Genomic DNA, 19310 nt, shown 5'->3' with positions numbered 1-19310 from the left:
AATAATGTCTTGTAGTTAAGAGTAACGATATATGAAGCAACACTCAATGCCTTCCAAAAGCAAATTTTAGCAGAAAATAGAAACAATAAGGTTAAATTCTGTCAGTAACAATACAGTCCTCTAGATATCCTGAGATATGTTCTGCAACACAAAGGAACAGCTCAATGCTACGTGGTGTAGCTTGGTATTCAGTCCCTGTAGGCTCAAGTAAGCTGCAAACACTAGATTAAAATAAAGGATGGTTCTAAATCACAGAAATACACTTAGAATCATAGAATAGTTAGGGTTGGAAAGGACCTTAAGATCATCTAGTTCCAACCCCCTGCCATGGGCAGGGACACCTTACGCTAATTGTTTCAATAAACTGAAAGGCCTCCTGGAGCATAGGTGGTCACTGAAAATACCTTGAATTTAAATTACTTTTGACTATGCAGGGGAGTTGGCAAATGTTAACTTACCTGGGTACCTGGGCCAGACGTGAGTTACAGAAAGAATGCTCCCTGTGCGGTAGGGAACTCAAACCCGATGACTTCCTTCTCCTTTGCAACTGGTGATCCAAAGAGGACTGTACAGTATTTTCATTTAGGGCCTGGGATTGTTTCACACACTCTTCACTGAGCCAGCAGCTAGCTTCCAGCTGCTCTAGGTTTTGCTTGGCTTCCAATAACTTCTGCTTCTTGACTATCCTTTCCAGCTGGAATTTGACCTTTTTTCGTCTTATGTTTCTTTCTGCCTTTTTTAAGGAGTATCTTCGCAAGAGCTCCAGCTGCACCAGTCTCTTCTTGTTCTGCTGTAGCGGAGAAGGGCAGATTTCCAGCCCGATGGTACTCTGCACCTCAGCCTCTGCATACAGCTTAGTCTCTGTTTGCACTGCAAACTCCCTCTGCTGTTGCTGAAGGGCAGCCAGTCGTTTATTCTCATTTATAAGCCACTGCTGGTCTGTAAACAAAACAGTGATTGAAAGTTAAAATCATAGGAAAAACATTGTTCATTACAAGTTTGTTTCTTAATTAAATCAGCCATGAGTGCTTATTTGAGATAATTTTTATGCATGTAGAACAGCCCTGATAAATCATTAAGAGAAAAATGTGGGTTTTTTTCTCTAAACCCCCAGAAATTAGAGAATTGCTGCACTTTATTGATAATCAAAAGCCTTTCCACTGGGATAAGGACTCAGGTAATAACTGTGAGCTATAAGGAAGGGCTTGGCCAATACTGCTAAGGAGACTGGTGGAGAAGACCTTGTTTATAAGAAAAAGTAGAACACATTTCAATTTTTCAAAGATTACATGTCACCTCATTTTCTTTTGTTCACCCTGGAGGCAAGACTACTTTATTTCATGCAGGGGATGTGCTTAGAGATTTTCTAGAGCATGCTGGCTTCAACCTAAGTTATGATGAACTGTAACAATCAAAAGAAAGGGTTATTGAGATCACCATTACCAGGTTGTGTCTGATGACTTGGACATGTTCTCTTAAAGAAGCAGAGTTTGTTCATTTTTATGCTGCTAGAAAAATATACACATAAAACTTCACAAAGCAAAGAATAAAATATCCTTAGTGAAAAAAGCAAGGTAAAAATCACAAGCAAGGTTCTTAGTAAAGACCAAATCTGTTCAAATCACTTCTGTCTTACTAGCAGATTTCTTTTGGCTGGGCTTACCTTCAATCTGCAGTCCTTTACTGACTAAGCAACTTTTCATTGCATATTCAGGAGTTTAGAATTGAGAGGTATTTAATTCTGACGTGATGAACAAGGACTACCCGAGCTCTGCATAGCTCAGCTGCAAGAGGGATATTTTAGGCTGTGGAAGTTTCCCTAACATAAGAAATCATTAGTGCAGAGGCGCTGTCAGCATCACTTGCTTGGTGATGACTGACCTTACTAAACATACTTCATTAGTAATCCCTACCACGAGTCTCCTGTCCTGTGTATATTGGCAGCTCTCCACATAACACACACAGAAGAGGGAATTCTACCTCTGTGGTTACTCTATGAATAAAAGAGAAGCATTTTACTAATTATTTTAGTTAACTTTTCTTACTGACGTTTTTAACTTGCACATACAACGCTTTTTTTCCTCAACTCTTTATTCCCAGATCTGTCCTCTTTAGCATGTTTCTATCAAGCAGAATATTTGGCAGATAAGAGTTTCCCTGGAACAGAGCTGCAAGCCTCAAGATGCTAATTATTCTCTGCTCACGAATTTGCCTTTGCTAGCAGCTGAGACACAGAGGGTGCAGAAAAGGTAGAGAACTTTTGTGGGCTGCCAACTGATTGTATTTGTGTGGCAAGGACTACCTGCCTGCCTAAGCTTTGCATGAACACATCAAAACCAGCAGAACTAGATGGAAGCAGAGAGCGAGTCTACAAAGCCATGAATTAAAAATATTTGGGGGAAGTCCCCTGTACTGTCTACAGATCCTAAGTCCATTTCTGCTGCATCACCACAACTTCCTCTTAATCTCTTCATTATGGCTGGCATAATAAAAAGATACCAGACTGCAGAAGTTTGGATGTAAGAAGTTTCCAAAACTTTACAGTTTTCTTCTTCCAGGAACCAGTATCAGGTTTTGTCAAGCAGGAATGGTGCCTTTGCAATAGGCATACTTTGCTTACCAGGAAACTTGGATCAAATAATTCATCAAGAGACAAACTAGAGAACACTATAACCACCCAATTTCAGTGGTCAAAAACATCTGAAGGTTTAAAATGTTCTCAAATTAGAGTATAAACTCGTTAAGAGGCAGTCCAACCTCACCAAGCATTCTTGCTGAATATATCCACCAGAAAGCAAAGCAGCATCTCTGGGGACCAGGAGCCACTGACACTAAAAAATACCTCTCTGAATATGCTGTAGCTTAACCTTCTGACATAGCTATTTGCATCCAAAATCTGATCACTGATCTTGTCTTTAGTATTCTTGCATAACACTGTAGTACTTCCTAGAAATAACTCCTGTTTGAACCACAGCATGCCTCTCTTTTTTAAAATCCAGTTTTGGTTAAAACAAATTCAGCTGCTGTGAATGTGATACAACTGACTGATCATTTTGGGGGTAAATAAAACCCGCACCTTATTTTTGACCTTGATCTGTCACACTTCAGTTTCTATTTCTAACACAGAATATCTTCATACATTTTTTACAATACTGTAAACTTTGGGGGTGTTTGGAAATAATAAAAGCCAGTGAACCTCTTGTTCCCTTAACTGTAGCTGGGATGTTAGCTCTTAACTTCAGTGTCCCACCCATTTCTCAGATATGTTTTCTTTGTTTTCCTTGTTTAAAACTCACATAGCAGCCACAGAAAATTCAGTCTGAGCCATGGGTTTATGCCATCGCTCTATTCTTCCTGAGAGAAATTAATTAAATAATGTGCATATGGTCTATATTGTTACTGGTGACATCTTCAATGAAACATGTAAAGAAAGTACCTCAACCAGCACATCACTCTCTTGGAAATGCTGCTTGGTTCCTATCATCTTGTTGTTAGAGCAGTTTTCCCTGAAACCTAATGGTTGGAACTACCACAGTCCTCTCAAGTTCAATATCCCAGAGCAACTCATTGGATGAAGCACAGGTATATCACAAAAACTTAAATCACAATAGCAGACTTGGTCTACATGGCAGAGTTGCACTACAGATAATGAACAGAGCAAAGCTGCAGGGAGGCAGAACAGGGAACCACAGAGGAGTAGCATGCTGGTGCCAGCCCCAAAGCAGTGACCTGCAGAGCTAATTAAACAGTGCTGCTGGTACAATGCAAAGGAGACCCTTTAGTCCTGTTAATCAAAGCTTAATAACTGTTCTCAAGGGAAAGGCAATTAGAAAACTACTAATAAGCCATAATAAAGTTCTACCCATGATATAAAGCATAAATAGGACAAAAACACCAAGAGGATGAAAACATTCAGTAACAAAAGGGAAAAATAGAGAGGAAGAGGCCGGTACCCACTTTCGTGGATCTGCTGGTTTATTAGTGCTTGGTCATTTTCTAGTTCCCGCTCTGCTTTGATCTGTCCTCTCAGGATCTGCTGCTGTAAATCCTCCACATAGAGCTGCTGCCGTTGAATTTGTTTTCTGTGGAAAGCTTCCTGGTCTCTCAGTTTCTGCCTGTATTCTTCATGCACAGCATCTATTTCTCTGTTGGAAGAAATGACGGTGAATTTAAACCAGAAACAAATACGAAACATTTGTAATAAAACAGGTCACCTTACTAAAGACAGACAACATGCAAGATATTCTTCTGTTCAATAAGGGAGCAGTATGAAAAAAACTCGAGATGGCAAAGTAGCTGTGTATACGGATGTCACAGCAGCTACAGTCCTGTGTCATTAATGTCAGCAAACGTGAAAGCTTTTGTGGTGATGCAGAAAATTCCATCACCAGGAAGATGATAGCAAAAAGAATTTTAAAAATATTGTCACTTTTCATTTTCACTTTAGATTTTCAAAGGAGCAAATTTTGAGGGGGGCGGGGGGGAAGGCTGTTAACATGTTATAAAATGGGATAACCACTCTACAGGATATTTATTATCTAAGTACTTCAAAGTGCTTTACAGAAATGACAAACACTCTGTTTTCAGATCAAAAATCCCCAGCCTACAAAGGGTTACAGGCATTGTTGAGATTACACTGACAGTCTTTGGCAGTACCAAGGAAAGAACCTGATCACACCATTCTCTGTTGGATGCAGCAACTATATTAGGTTACTGCTTCTATATTTGGAGCAGAACTGCGATAAGTGACTAACCTGTGAAAAACAGCCTTACATCCCCTCCAAGACGTTTGATTCCTGACTGTATGCCAGAATTTTACACACACACGTACACACACAGAGTAACAACCAAAACAGTATCCCTTCTTACCATAATCCATGATAATATTCAAAATACGTTAACCCTCTGAAAGGAATCTATATTCTACCTGTCCACACATTGTCATCTGAAATTCTTAAAGTTATTTGATTTCTAAAGGTGCTATATGATCTCTGCCTGTTATTTTGTATCTAAACACCACATTACATGTAATCTCAGAAAATTAAATTTTTAAATCTTGAAGAAAAATTACATATAGTTTTATTAATGAAGTAAATTATATACTTACTATAATGATGTATTTATTATACTTTTAAAGAGAGCAGAGGTGCCAAAACACTAAAAAGACCCCAAAGGTCAAAAGAAAACAAAAACATAATTTTGAAGGGAAATTCTGTTTGGAAACATCTTATTGTTTGTAAAATCATTACCAAGACAAGGTCACCTGCATGAAGAGAGCATTTGACCTTTGCTACATAGGAATTAATTTGACATCTCTATTTAGAACCACAAGCATGTGTGCAAAGCAACCATTTCCACAGCAACAACTTTGATTCTATGTGCTAGATTACCAGACAAAACAGATGAAATAAGCAGCTGCAGTCTACATATCTTCTGGAGCACCTTTACATGGAACATACATTTCACTTGCTTCAGAAGCAGTGGGAAAGCCTCACTACATTAACACCTTAAGATTATAAATAATAATTTACAATATTACTGTGACTCTTCTGTTCACCTGAGGAAAACACAATTGAATGTTTATGTAAATGTAATGCTGGTGAGAATAACTGAAAAGGAACATCTGTTCAATTGCCTGGCATGGTGCAAACAGTCAGAGTACAAACTTAGCTATTGTCATCTGCTAAATGGTTTGTGTCTGTTTGGGGCTCACAAGAACAAATTAAAAAGAATAGGTAGCTCCAAGAACCATTTGTCCTTGGCTTGACTACAAAGATGCCAGCATTCTGTGATTTGTAATTTTTTCCTCTCAGATAAACTTTAATTGATCCACAGGAAATAGGAGTGGGATGCTTCATTTCTTATTCGGCTGAAGTAGGTTTCAAATGACCTTCCACTGCAGCACTGAAATGCTTGTATGGCCATTGCAAATCTCCAGCTGTTCAGGTATTTGTAACGCTACCAGCTACTAGGGGACAAACTCAGAGGTTAAAGCTAACTAAAGTTAACCGAAGAAGAATCACTTTTCCAACATAATACCTGGAGGATCCTGTTTAGGAAAAGCTTCCATAGTTTCAATGATAACTTTAATGGAGGCTTTTCCTGAATGTGCCTTCCATGTTATCTTCCATATTTTCCAAGGGAAGTGTAACAGAGCAGCCATTTAAACTGGAGATTAAAGTATGGATCCAAGAGACAAAACGTCTCTGATTTTGCAGCAGTTATATCACCTCTGTGCTTTCACACATGCTTAGGCTGCAAGGTCTTCAGGGCAAGCACTGCCTCTGGGTGCCCACACACTAAACTTAACAGAGCCTTTCTGTCAGCTGCGGCCTCTTCTTGCTGATATGCTAAAACTAATAAACCTTAACAGCAACTGTAATTGTTAAGTGTCTGTGCACACTCTGATGATGGGGTAGTCTTTAACCTGTTTTGCTAACAGACTTATGAAAGCTTTGATTGCTGCGGTGGTATGAAAGTTGAAAAATGTGAGCCTAAATTTGTTACTGGACAATTGCATGACCTTGGGCAAGTCACTTAGTTTGAAACATGAGAGAAAGAAGCAAAGTACATTAATCCAGAAGGAATGATGAGGATCCATTAACGTTATCAAATACCAGAAAAGCTGATTGCTTTCATTTATCATTATTAGCACCATTCTGTATGAGATGGAGGAAATTAAGTAAATCATTGCCAATAAGGCTGAAAAGCAGAGCATGATAGTAAAACAAGACAAAGAATTCCCATTCTGCAACTCTTTACTAAAATAAATATCCTCTTACAAAATGTCTCATATTCTTCCTAAGCATGACTTACATTTCTCAGCCATCAACTTCATAAAATCAACCTACCAGAGTTCAAACTGTTTACAAATTGAAATCCAAAACATTTAAGTATATGGAACAGCTTAATGTTGCATTTCAATCCAAAGACCTCACAATGCTTGCGGAAGTGCTTAGGTAGCATCTGTTTATAGCTGGGAGAGGGTCACAAGCTCTTTCCATACTTTCCAACCATACAGACACCAACTCAACCCCTCCCATATAATAAAGTATCAGAGAATAAGCAATGCAAACAATGCAGATGGAAGTGTGGTGTTCGCTGTTCTCAGCAGCACTAGTGTATTCCCTCATGTGTGTGGTAATGGCTTTTGCTGAACAAGCATGAAACTGTAAGATCATTTCCAAAAGGCATGTGTGTTTGCACACAGAGCAGTATAGGATGCAGTCCAAACTGATGTTATTAATCACAGCTCCATACTATGACTACACCCCAAAAAGGCAGGGTAAAGAGGCATGCCCATACTTCAGTTAAAGCCTTGAAAAAATGAACTCAGCGCAGAAACTGCTTTTGTTCTGGTGTTACAGCTGTTTGGTACAATTCACTCTCTCTAAGGTTAAAGTTTCTTTAATAAAATACTGTTGCTGAAGGTATATAGATAAACTGCTGTTCTGCTGCTATTTCAGTGCCTCTCTGCTTAATCTCCTACTTTTTTAATAGTACAACCCAAAAACCAGGCAGGGCAGCAAAGGCAGATCTGAATACAGAGATGGAACATTAAACACCTTTTTAAGAAGTTGCTTCTTAAAGATGGCTTTCTCAAGCAGAACAGAAAGATAATGAAAATTCAAGCAAAGCCACTTACGTAGTACAGGTATGCCAGAAGATGTTTTTCCTCTGACCGTGAGACTAGCGACTGTGAGAGCAAAATTACTGGCTAGTTTGGTTTTCAGATACAGCTCTGTCTGTCAGAGCTGAAACCAAGAACATGAAGTAGGAATACCCTCTTTCCACCTTCAAACATGCTATGTCATGTCAACACACTCTTGCTGGCTTGTGGAAATAACACAAGAAAACAAACTAAAAACCAAAAATGAGGGTGACAGTGGCCCAGAAAGGAAATAACTCATTCCCACACACTTCATAGCTAAATTACCTGATAGACAATCCAAACAATCAGCTTTTGGAATACATGTTTGAATGACCAAACTCAACATAAATATCAGTGCAGTTAACCTAAGAATTTAGCCTTATTCTGTAATAGGTACATGAGATGATTCATTTCTTTAATCTAAAACACTTTAAATCAGATATACTGTTAAATTTAGACTTGAAATATAGGAACACTATGAGACAGAGGAATCAAGCACAGACTAATTTCTGCTATTGCTTGTATTCCTGCCTTCCGACATAAGCAATCTACATTCAGTCCAGTTCTAGCAGGAAATAATACAACCTCAGGACAAACATAAGTCAAACAGCTTCGTTTCTGTAGGTATCGAGACATACATAAAGTCTTGGTTTCATGGGACCGGCATACTCTGCATACAGCATATTAAACCAAAACAAACCAAAACCAACACTTCATAGAATTTCATAAAAGCATGCAGATTTCTAGGTGTACTGAATGCAGCAAAAAATGTGAACAGTTACCCCTCCTCCGAGTAAACATTTAAAAACAGCAAGCAAAATTACAGCAAGAGAAACATACAAACCTTCAACTAAACATAACCACAAATTACTAAGAAAATTCTCATATTATACCAGTGCTGCTGGGTTGCTTTTCCGTCTCATCTTTTTCTCCACAAAGTTTGCATGATGCACGCTAAATGAGCCATCTGTAAATCCACGTTTTTTTCCAGCCTGTGGTGTTGTCAGCTCTCCGGAATTCTATTGTGCAATTCTCCTCCCCTCTTCCCCAAACACTTCTGCTGATGCAGAGGCTGGCGGCTGCTACAGCATAATGCAGTTTTCAGTAACTATGGCAGCAATAGCTCTGTGGTGAAGCTGAATGCCTTCTGCAACAAAGTCTTAAGGCTCAAATTCACTCAAGTGAAAATAACCTCTGTTGGCAAAAGCTGTAATTTGTCAATTTTCCCAAAGAAAGTACCAGTCAAGTCAGCATCCCTATCCTTCTCTTTGCCTAGTATTCAAGTCCCATTTTTCTTTTACAAATGATTTTTTCCAGGGCAAAAAGAGTTAATAACAAAGCAGAAAAAAAGATGTTGGCAAAGCATTTTGCACCCTTGCAAATCCCAGCACTGAGAGCAATCCCAAGGCAGGGTTGCAAGGCTATCCACTGATACACATCTACACCTGCACCATCCTCCCCCCTCCACCCGTGTCCAATCCGAGCCCGTCCCACAGGGCCTCAGAGCATCACACGCAGCTACACGAGATTGTACATCTGCTTCTGCCTAGCACAGAGGCTGAAACCTCTCCCTCCTCCTTCCTAAAGCAAAGGGAAGAATGATAAAGGAGATATGAAGACCTTGATTATCACCTCCCCCAGCTTCCTGAAGCAAGGCAACTCACACAATTCAAAGCAAAACCTGGGGGGTGTCAGGCAGGAGGTGGGAACCAGAAATCAGTTCCCACAGCCAGCAGTCAGAAAGCTTCAGAAATAAGGGACCTTCGGAAATGTACACACAGAGTAATCCCCTTCACGAAGTTACCATCAGGTTAAGTATAATTTGCCTTTCTGATTAGCTGGTTTGCTTACACAAAAAGCACACCTGCGCAGTTTTTAATATGGGGGTTTTGGGTTTTTAGCCTTCACATGCAACACCTCTTTTCCTTTGCCTAAGCCCCCAAAATAACAGTCAGGCAATGGTTTATCTAAGGCAACACTTCAAATACACTTCTAAACCAGACCTCTCTTTGGCAAGGAGTCACAGAGACAAGACACAGCCACACACTCCAGTAAAGGTCACCGCTGCCTTGCTAAATGCCAGTTCAGCTGGAACTACAATCTGTCACAAGTTTTCCCCTTATGATTGCAGTCAGAATCTGTCAGTTCCCTTGCTAAGCCACCATACGTGATTCTGCTGCTAAATTGTAAAGTTGCTGTAAGCAACAGAGTGAATTTCTCTGTGAAATCAAATATTTAAGAAATCTTTTAAGAGATGTAAAAGATTAAATTATATTTGCAGAGCACTTCAAAATTCTCAAATGAAAGCTGTTAGTAGGAATTCGGAGCATTAGTTTTACAAATATTAGCTGGACATGATACCTATAATACGTTAGAATGATAATTGTGTTGTGTTCTCCAGCATCAGATGCCATATCTATGGACACTGTTTTCTTTCCAGTTTGGCAGAATTTCACACATTCTTAGAAGACTTTTTTCTTTCCTATTTAACAATGTTGGTATTTTCAAGGAAAGAGAGCTTAAACATGTTCCAAGCACATAAAATTAATTCAGTGTATTGCTATACCACAGGACTCTAATGAAACTTCTGTGGTTTAGGTTTTCTCCAAACCAGTAAGAGAAGAAAATCAGGGTTTATATTTATATGCAGTATCATATTAAGGCAATGAAAGGAGCAAGAATTTAGTTACCTGCTTATTTGTGGTAATGCTGTCATATGATGACTGATGCCAGTCACAAGCCTTCTGTGTGTTTGCTGGCTGGCAACAAATATCAGAAGTTTGAAGTGCTGGGGCTCTTCTGAGTAGGGTGTATGAGCAAGCAGCCAAGTAAGAGTGCAACAAATCACACCCATTTCAAGCAACATTTCAGGCCTAAAGTTTTAATACTTGGATGCAATGGTAGAATTTTGTTTTCTCTCTCATTTCTCAAAATATTCCAATATAAATATAGAGGTTGAACTGATAATTTGACCCATGAAATGCAGATGAGAAAAATGTCATCATACTGACAGCATGGGAGATAAGACTGCAAGTAATTATTACCATAATATATATGTTCATACGTTCAACAATAATAAATTCAGAAGAAAGCAAGGTACCATCAGTTCCTGATTAAAAAGTAATTAAACCCATGAAAGTCCAACAATTTCTGAATACTTTTTGTGTGTGACTGCTATGCTCCTTTGCATAATAAACGGTAGTTTATGCTAGGACTTCTTTTTGGACTCTTCCATAAAGCCAATTTTTTCCCACCAGAAGAGAGCCCAATTTATCCATGGAATTTTCAATATACTAATGGGTATTCAGATACCTACTACTGACATAGAATTTGATATATATTAGGGTTCTTATATATTGTAAATTGGTGGCAGCTTCAACATAAACCCCTGTATAGACATGGCTTCAAAATTATGGCTACACATGCAACAAAGGTACAAACCATTTGCAGAAATTCAAGTATGAACAAAGAATACTGTTGCAGAGACTTGCCTGTAACTCAAGTTGCATGTACAGATTCTTGTTTCAGGATGATAAAAATCAAATTAAAGCTTGAAGCCTAGTTTGCATCTCCTCTGGAGTAAATCAGTGTAGCACAGGAGAAAAACAAAACGAGTCAAAAAACTCAGCATGTTAGAGACTCATCAATATTCTTAGCTTAGTTCTGGAGAGCATTTGTTTTCTTTATAGCTTCTAAATTTTTTACTGTAAAAATAAAAATATGACATCATAAAGATATTTAAAAAGAAGGCAAGAAAACCTCGCTGAAGCCTGTTATACACAGAGATGTTATTGTAGTTTTTAAGAGGAACATTCCAAGATGCAGATTGCTAGCAGCTGGGAGAGCATCAAGAACTATCAAGTGAGAGGGGGGAGAGAACAGGACACACCCACACACACAGAGCTTGACATGTTCTTATATTTTCCTCTAAGTATCTCTTTCTTAAAAACACAGGGCCTGCACTAAGTGAGCTTTCTATTGATGAGCAAATAAGCACTGTCTGTAGTCCACTTTGTCCTGTATTACTGTTTGCGAAGTACCCGAAACACAACTTTCCGCACCTGACATTGACTTTTCTTCATGAAAGCTGGACATTTGAGAGACCATACATATAATTTTATTCTCATATTATAAATCTTAAGCTAGATGTCTCAGTCATAACCCCCTCCATGAGAAAACTACGTGTCTTGACAGAAACACAGGCTTACTGGTTACTCTAAAGGAAGGCTGAGTGGATCAATTAAGTTTACCTTTGCCAAAAAAAGGTATTCAAGAGGACTGAACAGAAGACCACTTTATTACGTAAGGTGAAACACATCTAATGTTAGATACAGTTTATAGCTTATTCTTTTGAGGCATGGACATTGATAAAAATCAAGCGAATGCAGTACCATAAATGCTTTTCATTTTCACTGAAGTAACCATTTGAAACACTAGGTAATGTGTTTCAATTATGTTAATTTAATAATGTTAAACAATGCGATATCACTGTCCAAGTGCTTAAAAAAATAGATCAACTCCAAAAAATCTACTTTCTGAACATGGTCTGAAAAAATCAGAAGCATTCTGCTGCTTTGTCAGGTTAATAATGGGAATACCAAATGCAGTTCTGTGCTATACTGTTCACAATGGTTTGGGATTTCTGAAGGTTTTTCCAGGGCCATCAATAAAGTACCGTGACAAAAGCTTCACCTCTGACGTTTACACACATATAAAGAGCATCTACTCCTGAAGGTCATTAGAAAAACTCCTATTTTTAAATTTTTCATAATTTTTACAAAGAAAACAACAGCAGTGATGGGTAAAATGTATCTCAGTAATGAAACGAAAAGAAAACCATTTTGTATTGAAAGGTATCACCGCAGCAAATGAAAAGCAAATGCAGAGATTAGATACATTAAAGAGGACACACAGAAACATACTACCCAAGGTGGAAGGCAATCCATTTGATCAGAAGTATGGCACTGGCACTTGTATTTGATCACTTGAAAACATGATGGGACCTGTTCTAGATATGATGTAGTTTTTCTGGACCAAGCCCTGGTTTCAGACGTATTCATTTTTATCCCACATGAAAAACTATTTGTTAGTTTGTTTTAAACTTACTTGTCAGGAGAAGAAAGGACATAGTGAGGAGAATGTGTGCAACTCCCATCCAAGTTGAGCCAGTCCAAAGCTCCGCAACTCAGAATGGGTGGGGTTTCATTAATCTGCAACACACAATGTAAGAACAGGAAGAAAAAATATCACAGCAGCCCAGAAACTTCCAAGTTATCATTAATACCGCCATTGCCAACTACTGTGTGCAATGCTGCATAATACCTCCCATGTGAGTTTCTAATCTTACACTTCTGCTAAGTATTTGTTACCGAGTACACCTCTTCTTGTAGCTCTGTTTTAATGTACTGCATGCTTCATTAATTAAGAAATTAAGAATCAAAATAAATGGAAGTTAAGCTCCTTAACTACAGAAGTGAGTACAAAAGGACAGTTGAGCAGAAAATGTAAAATGTTACTATATGAAAGTCAATTTTAAAAGGTCTATTCTTGCTAATAGAGATTGGCAGTATGGTTATGTCCTAAACCAGAAAACTTAAATTCATTAAGTTAACTTTTTTTAGTTACATATGCCATTCATTTTAAGAATTATCTAAGTTTATAATTACAAAAACATATTGAGCTAGCTGACCAAATTATATCTTGCAGTAGTGAGCTCCTGAGATTATCATATCCAGAAATACTTTATCTATTTCTGAAGCATGTAACAATTAAGTGCTTTTAGAGTCAACAATACTGCAGTGCTTAATCCCATTTATTTTCCTTTACTTGTAGCATACATCATTCAGGATGGTGAAATGCTAGAGGTAGAAGATAATTCAGAAAATTATCAAATGTAGAAAGATTCTTAATTGGTCTTTTCACTGCGTCATTCTGCCTGTTTCAATGACTTTCTGTAGTCACGACTAGAAATAGGAAACACTAAATTATTCAAGGGATCTGCATCATTTGCTAAGCACATCTGAAAGAAGCGCTACTGTCCTCCCACAAAAGGTTTAGTGTCATTACAGACCATTAGGTGGAGGAAATGAAGCAAGTGAATACGATGATGAGAAGAAATATTACCTGCATCAGACTTGCTTTTAAGAGGGAAAATAACCAGAAAAGACAGAGAAGAATTAGGAGAGAAAAATGCAGGTTTAGAACTTACTGATCTTCTTTGTCTTAAGATGGCAGCTTCTGCCGGGTGATTGAATCTAAACTTATGAGACTTGCCAAGGACAACAAGGGCTCCTGTGAAAAAAAGCAATTAGAAAACTTCAGAGACATAATTCATCAGACAGTTGGTCCCTAGGATGTCAGCAGCTTCTTAACTCCAGTATACAGATTATAGCACATACAGACTACTACAGAATTTGCCACTACGGAACAGCAGAGTTATTCTGTAAACAGCATCCAAGCAAACTTATGTTGGAGATCTCTGCAAACTCAACATAACAGTAAACTCCCTGTTCATTTTAAAGACTGGCATGACTGCATATCAAAAACATAACCAGCCCACTGCTGGAAACTTGTTTGTACACTGTCTTTTTAAGAATCCAGATCATGCAAGTTCCCAGAAACTGGATATATTTTCTATTTTCTTTTAAACAACCTGAAAGCATGGGAGCCTGATTCATTTTGTCTGAGCTCATTCACCATAGCCTGTGACTCTGTGGCTAGTACCCTCCACCTAAAAACACTGTGAAAAAGTTGAAGGGGATTTTGACCATGTTACATATTGTCGAAAACCCCACCAGTGGTCAGCTGGCTTTGAGCCAGTCTCTATTGCTTTCCATAACAGCACCATTGACTACAGGTCTTTGCTTTTCAGAAAGCTACAGACAACTGCTACCAAGAGGTCTTAATATTCTTAATATGGTCACCTATGTCTTCATTTTACTTTCTGTGGGATGCTTAATTTATTTGTCCCAGTCTAGAAGTTCTAGCCGTGGATCAAAGAATATGGTGCTAGACAGCAGTAGGGGATTGCTGTCTTAGATCTGGATGAGTGCCATAAATCCTAGTCTCTAAACTCCAGTGGTAAGTTGATTATAATGCAGCATTCAGAGAAAAAGCAAGCCTTACCTTGTGACAGACGACATGATCCAGTGACTTCACATCCATTCACGGTGCAGTGTGCCCCCTGAACTGGTCGCAGTGTCACAATACCACAGTTGTTGTCTATCATACAATGATCCCTTTCAATCCACTGTCCCTGCAAAACTATCATGTATAGATTTGGTTTACCTCACCTGTTGGTGGAGTTGATTTGCACTATTTTCCTCAGAATGAAGTACCACACGCTATTTGACACTATGACTACACACTTCGTACCTCAGAGGTGCAGACCAAGGAGATTAAATAGTCTCGATTCCTACCCAATTACCCAATATCACAGAAAAAATGTACTTGATCAAAAATAGTGAGATTGACCTTTCACAGTATTTCTGATTCTGGAAGATTATACACTACTTTCTGATTTGTGAGCTGATGTGCAAATTCTTCTCTTGTGCTGAATTTTCTTATTGCTATTATGGCATTTATTATTTATATTTTACTAACCTACTGGCAGAAAATAATCAAACTTAACCAAACTTAGCAGAGCTAACCAAAGCTGAGATTCCGAAGTTTCCTATTTTGGTATAAAGTTTCAACTATCATAATTTGTTAAGAGCAGGAATGAAATGCAATAAAAAGTATTCTGAATCATTTGGATTTTATACCTAAAATACTCTGCCCAAGTAGAGTTGAAAAGTATTTTTAATGTCTCATGATGACTTGTGCCACTAGTTTAGGATAGATCATAACAAGATTTCCATGCTGGATGAAGGTATTTTTAAACTCTACTGTAGCATTTCACAAGTGGGAAGAAAATTCTGAAGAGATCTCAAATCAGACAAGACCATTGGCTTTTTTACCTTTTAAACAAAACCAAAAAATAACTGAAAGATTTTAGCCAACTGAGAACTCACCTTCTCCTACAAAGAAAGCTGACAAACCAATACATTACCTAGCTATTACGCATGACAAATGTAAACCTTTTGGTTTGACCAGATCATATCATAAAATAACTTGTAATATGATTCTCTTACCAATGTCTTGATCTTGGTCTGAATCACTTCTTCCAATTTTGGTTGTTCCTTCCTAAAATGAGAAAAGAACTAATTTAAAAGTAGGTTACTGAAAGTGTATCATATGTAATAATTAAAAAAGCTTTGGTAGAGCTTCTTAGCAAATACATGAAATAAATCACCTATGAATTACTGAATTGTTCAGACTGAACCCTCTCTACTGCTTTGCAATACTTCAGCCTGCTGTCCCCTATAGAGATGCTATTACTTCTTATCCTGTAGCTATGTCAGATTCTCCTATTATGACTCCAGTAGGTGAAGTAATTCCCAGAGGATGATTTTTGGACTGTGCTTGATAAAATGTTTTGAATATGAACACACATTCTGATGCTTTGAACTTTTACAGTGAGACTTATGTATGCAGAAATGAGATAATTCTTTTCATAAATAACCATGTAGGAAGAAAGAAGTTGCAAAATTATTTGGTTAGCTGAGCTTTTCAGATACAAAAGTAACAGAATTCCTGTTTTTTAAGGGAACTTTCATAGATTATGAATTCTTCAAACTAACTACTAAACAAGAATCTCTTTTCTGAAACTTAGATGACATTTATTGAAAGTTATCTTGGTGATTATGGTATGGTACATGGGCAAGTCCCCAAACCTGAAGATTCAACAACTTCAAAGAAAAGTTCTTGCTTCCTGCCTAGGAAAAAAAGTCTCCAAACCAAGCAGGCTCAAAGCATATTAAGGGCCAGTGACAGAATAGAGACAGTATTCTTAAGGTACAGTGCAAATATCAAAAAAGAGTCACTTAATACTATGAGAAAAAAATACCCCCCCCCAAATCACTTAATTTGCCACATGTCTAGAATGTTCCATTACCAATTCTATCTTCTTCCTTACGAAAATAAAGCAAGATCATTTCCCAGCTCTGAAGAGACACTGCACTTGATTATTGTAAACTGATTAGTGACGGTGCTCTAAAACAACTTTAGTGGCAACTCTTTCAGTCATACTAAGATTAATTATGGTCACTAAACTACTTGATTTTTGTGCTCTAATTAGAATAAATTGAATATGCTTTCTGCGCCAAGCATATTATAGCCCTGATTTAAAGATTAAGCAAGAACGAATAATCCGAAGCCTGAAGACTGGGAAAAAGGGAGTTGTGCATTACTGCAAGACAATGCAGTTACAGGTAATTATGGGAAATAACAGTGGTTTTGTGCACTAGGGGGAAATGGAATTATTATCATTCAGTTCCTCACAGAGCTCAGCTGTCTGAGCCAATTAACAGACCTCTTGTAATACAAGCCCTGCTTAGACACCCTTGCCAGCAAGACTGAAATCTGGATTGTGCCCAGTGACCCTGCTTTGGAGTAATTATCAAGTTAGATATCAGCTTAATGTTCAGTGGACTCAACCGCAAAATACCCACCTGGCTTGGCCACAACTTAAAGAAAACTTACAATCCATATTGCCTTTGTCTCACCTCACACGATCAAGTGAGTTAACAACATATATTTTAGACAAAGTAAACCAACTCCTAAAAGTCTTCTTTACCAATTAAATTCTTGACTAAGCAAAGAAACATTTATTGCAGTTTCAAAAGAAACTTTTTTCCCAATGTACTGAACTAACTCTTTGCTAACAAAGTTTAATTCAGAAAAGTACATTGCAGCAGTATTGGCTCACGAAATTCACGATAGCATCCCAGTTGGTGGAGTGCTTCTGTAAGAGTTTAAGTACAATTAAAAACTGCAGCTGAGAAGAAGGGGACAGATACAATACAAGCAAACTAAATCAACTTAAAGAAGAAAACAAAACCCAGGTCCATGTTGATTTCAATTTTTCAAATGCTATTACTGAGCTAATAACTTAAATATTTATACTCTTTCCCAATTTGAGTATTCTACCTGAAAAAGCGAAAGACAATTCAGATGATGCAAACTCACAACTTCATCTTAACATATTGAGGTACATCTTCAGATCTTTTGAAGTGCTTTTACATTGTTCCCCTCTTCTGCAGAATTTCCTGACTAAGTGTAGACTTCCCAAGGCACATTATAAAACCATAAAGACTGAGACTGCTTTCCCCCTTCAGTTTGGGGAATACTCCAACTTTCAAGAAAGTTTTTTGACTGAGCTAAAAGCTCAGTGAAATTACAGGGAAAACACATTTTTGTTAATGAAAGCCGGAAAAAAAGAGAAGAACAGACCTAAGAGGGATTTCTTGAGCATAGGCACAGCATTGATTAGTGCAATTAAGAGCTTGGCATACCAAGGCACTAAAAGCATAACAAAATGTTTATTCTACATGATCTGAAAGCTGCTGCCACGACTTCTCTCTAGAAGTGCAATGTGAAGTAATGTTATATGCTGAAGCCCTAATATGTAAGGAACCACTAACGTTTTACCTTCTTGCTGTTCAGATGAAGGTAATAGACACCAGAGTCTAAAAGATGCAAAGCACAAAGAAAAGAAAAGGCAGCATCTAGGAACAAAGAAAAAGGGGACAAAGATGTTAGTGTGACAGACAGACACTAATGACTTCAGAAGGTGACCCTTCAAATGAGGTTTCTCCATTAATAAGTATCTGCAAATTACTTAAGGTATTGTCAAAATTAGCACGTTTAATGTTAACATAGGATTTGAGTAGTTCAAGTTGCAGGTTGATCAGCTCTAGATATTATTACTTGGTCCCTAATTATTACCTGGTATGATTTCTTTGTGCTGGCATGAGAAAAATCAGCAAGGCTTCTCTTTCAGCATGATAAAGAAAAACATGATTTCCGTTTCAAATAGCAAAAAAACCAAACCCTTATCACTAAATTGTATTGAGTAGCACAAAACCTAGATTTGGATTAAGATACTTTATTAGCAGACAGATCACAGAGTAAGAGACACAATTTTCAACTATATTTAATACATTTTTTGCTCAGTATGACCTCAGTATCTCACCCTGAGATGATATAGCACTATTCCTGTGCTGAGGATATCATCATCCATGGCCATTAGATGAGGTAAACTAGAATCTATTGTTACTCCAGCTTTTTTTTTGTTGATATCCACACTGTATTCTTCCATGATTGCTTTCATGTCTGTCCACTTGCTTGTCCAATCTTTGGTCAATTGCTCGATCTTAAAGAATAGAAAAGAAAGCTATTTCACTTACTAAGCAGGTTAATTTTTCTCATACAAAAATTTCTTCGGAACAACTTTTTTTTTTTCAGTTACTGGATGCAAAATTCTTTCACCAGTAGCAATGCAGGTATATTTATAACTGCAGTACATTTTTGTAGCAACAAAAAAATCAGGTAAAAACTGTACTACCACCTAGTGAAGCAGTTTTAATCTATTGAAAACTCATTCACAGAACGTAAGAAAGAAGTATGATCATGCAAACTACTTATTTTGCCTGTCTTTATGCAAATCTTGCCATTAAGATTTCCAAAACCTTTCCAGGTCACCAGTGATCAAATCTTAGTAATTTGGTGACTGTACAATAATTTTCTTTGAATAAACTGGGGGACTTTAATATTACAA

General features: G+C 37.7%; 1 protein-coding gene across 3 annotated transcripts in view; it reads right to left on the bottom strand.

Annotated features, from left to right (window-relative positions):
- Window positions 1-19310, bottom strand: part of STARD9 (StAR related lipid transfer domain containing 9) — a 102783-nt gene that overhangs the window by 21727 nt on the left and 61746 nt on the right. For all 3 annotated transcript variants that reach the window (XR_009744939.1, XM_061462382.1, XM_061462383.1), the window contains exons 16-22: window positions 18726-18905; window positions 15784-15835; window positions 14777-14914; window positions 13860-13942; window positions 12758-12861; window positions 3958-4145; window positions 459-939 (exon numbers count right to left, since the gene is read on the bottom strand). Coding sequence is in view for 2 of the 3 variants with exons in the window: in XM_061462382.1 (XP_061318366.1) it covers window positions 459-939; window positions 3958-4145; window positions 12758-12861; window positions 13860-13942; window positions 14777-14914; window positions 15784-15835; window positions 18726-18905 (1226 nt within the window). In the remaining variant the exon portion in view is untranslated. The remainder of the gene's footprint in view (window positions 1-458; window positions 940-3957; window positions 4146-12757; window positions 12862-13859; window positions 13943-14776; window positions 14915-15783; window positions 15836-18725; window positions 18906-19310) is intronic.

Source organism: Pezoporus flaviventris, unplaced genomic scaffold, assembly GCF_033815535.1.
Source record: "Pezoporus flaviventris isolate CSIRO_AGI_PZ_B2104156 unplaced genomic scaffold, CSIRO_AGI_Pfla_v1 ptg000035l, whole genome shotgun sequence".
NCBI lineage: Eukaryota > Metazoa > Chordata > Aves > Psittaciformes > Psittacidae > Pezoporus > Pezoporus flaviventris.
This window is presented reverse-complemented; position numbering and strand designations above follow the sequence as displayed.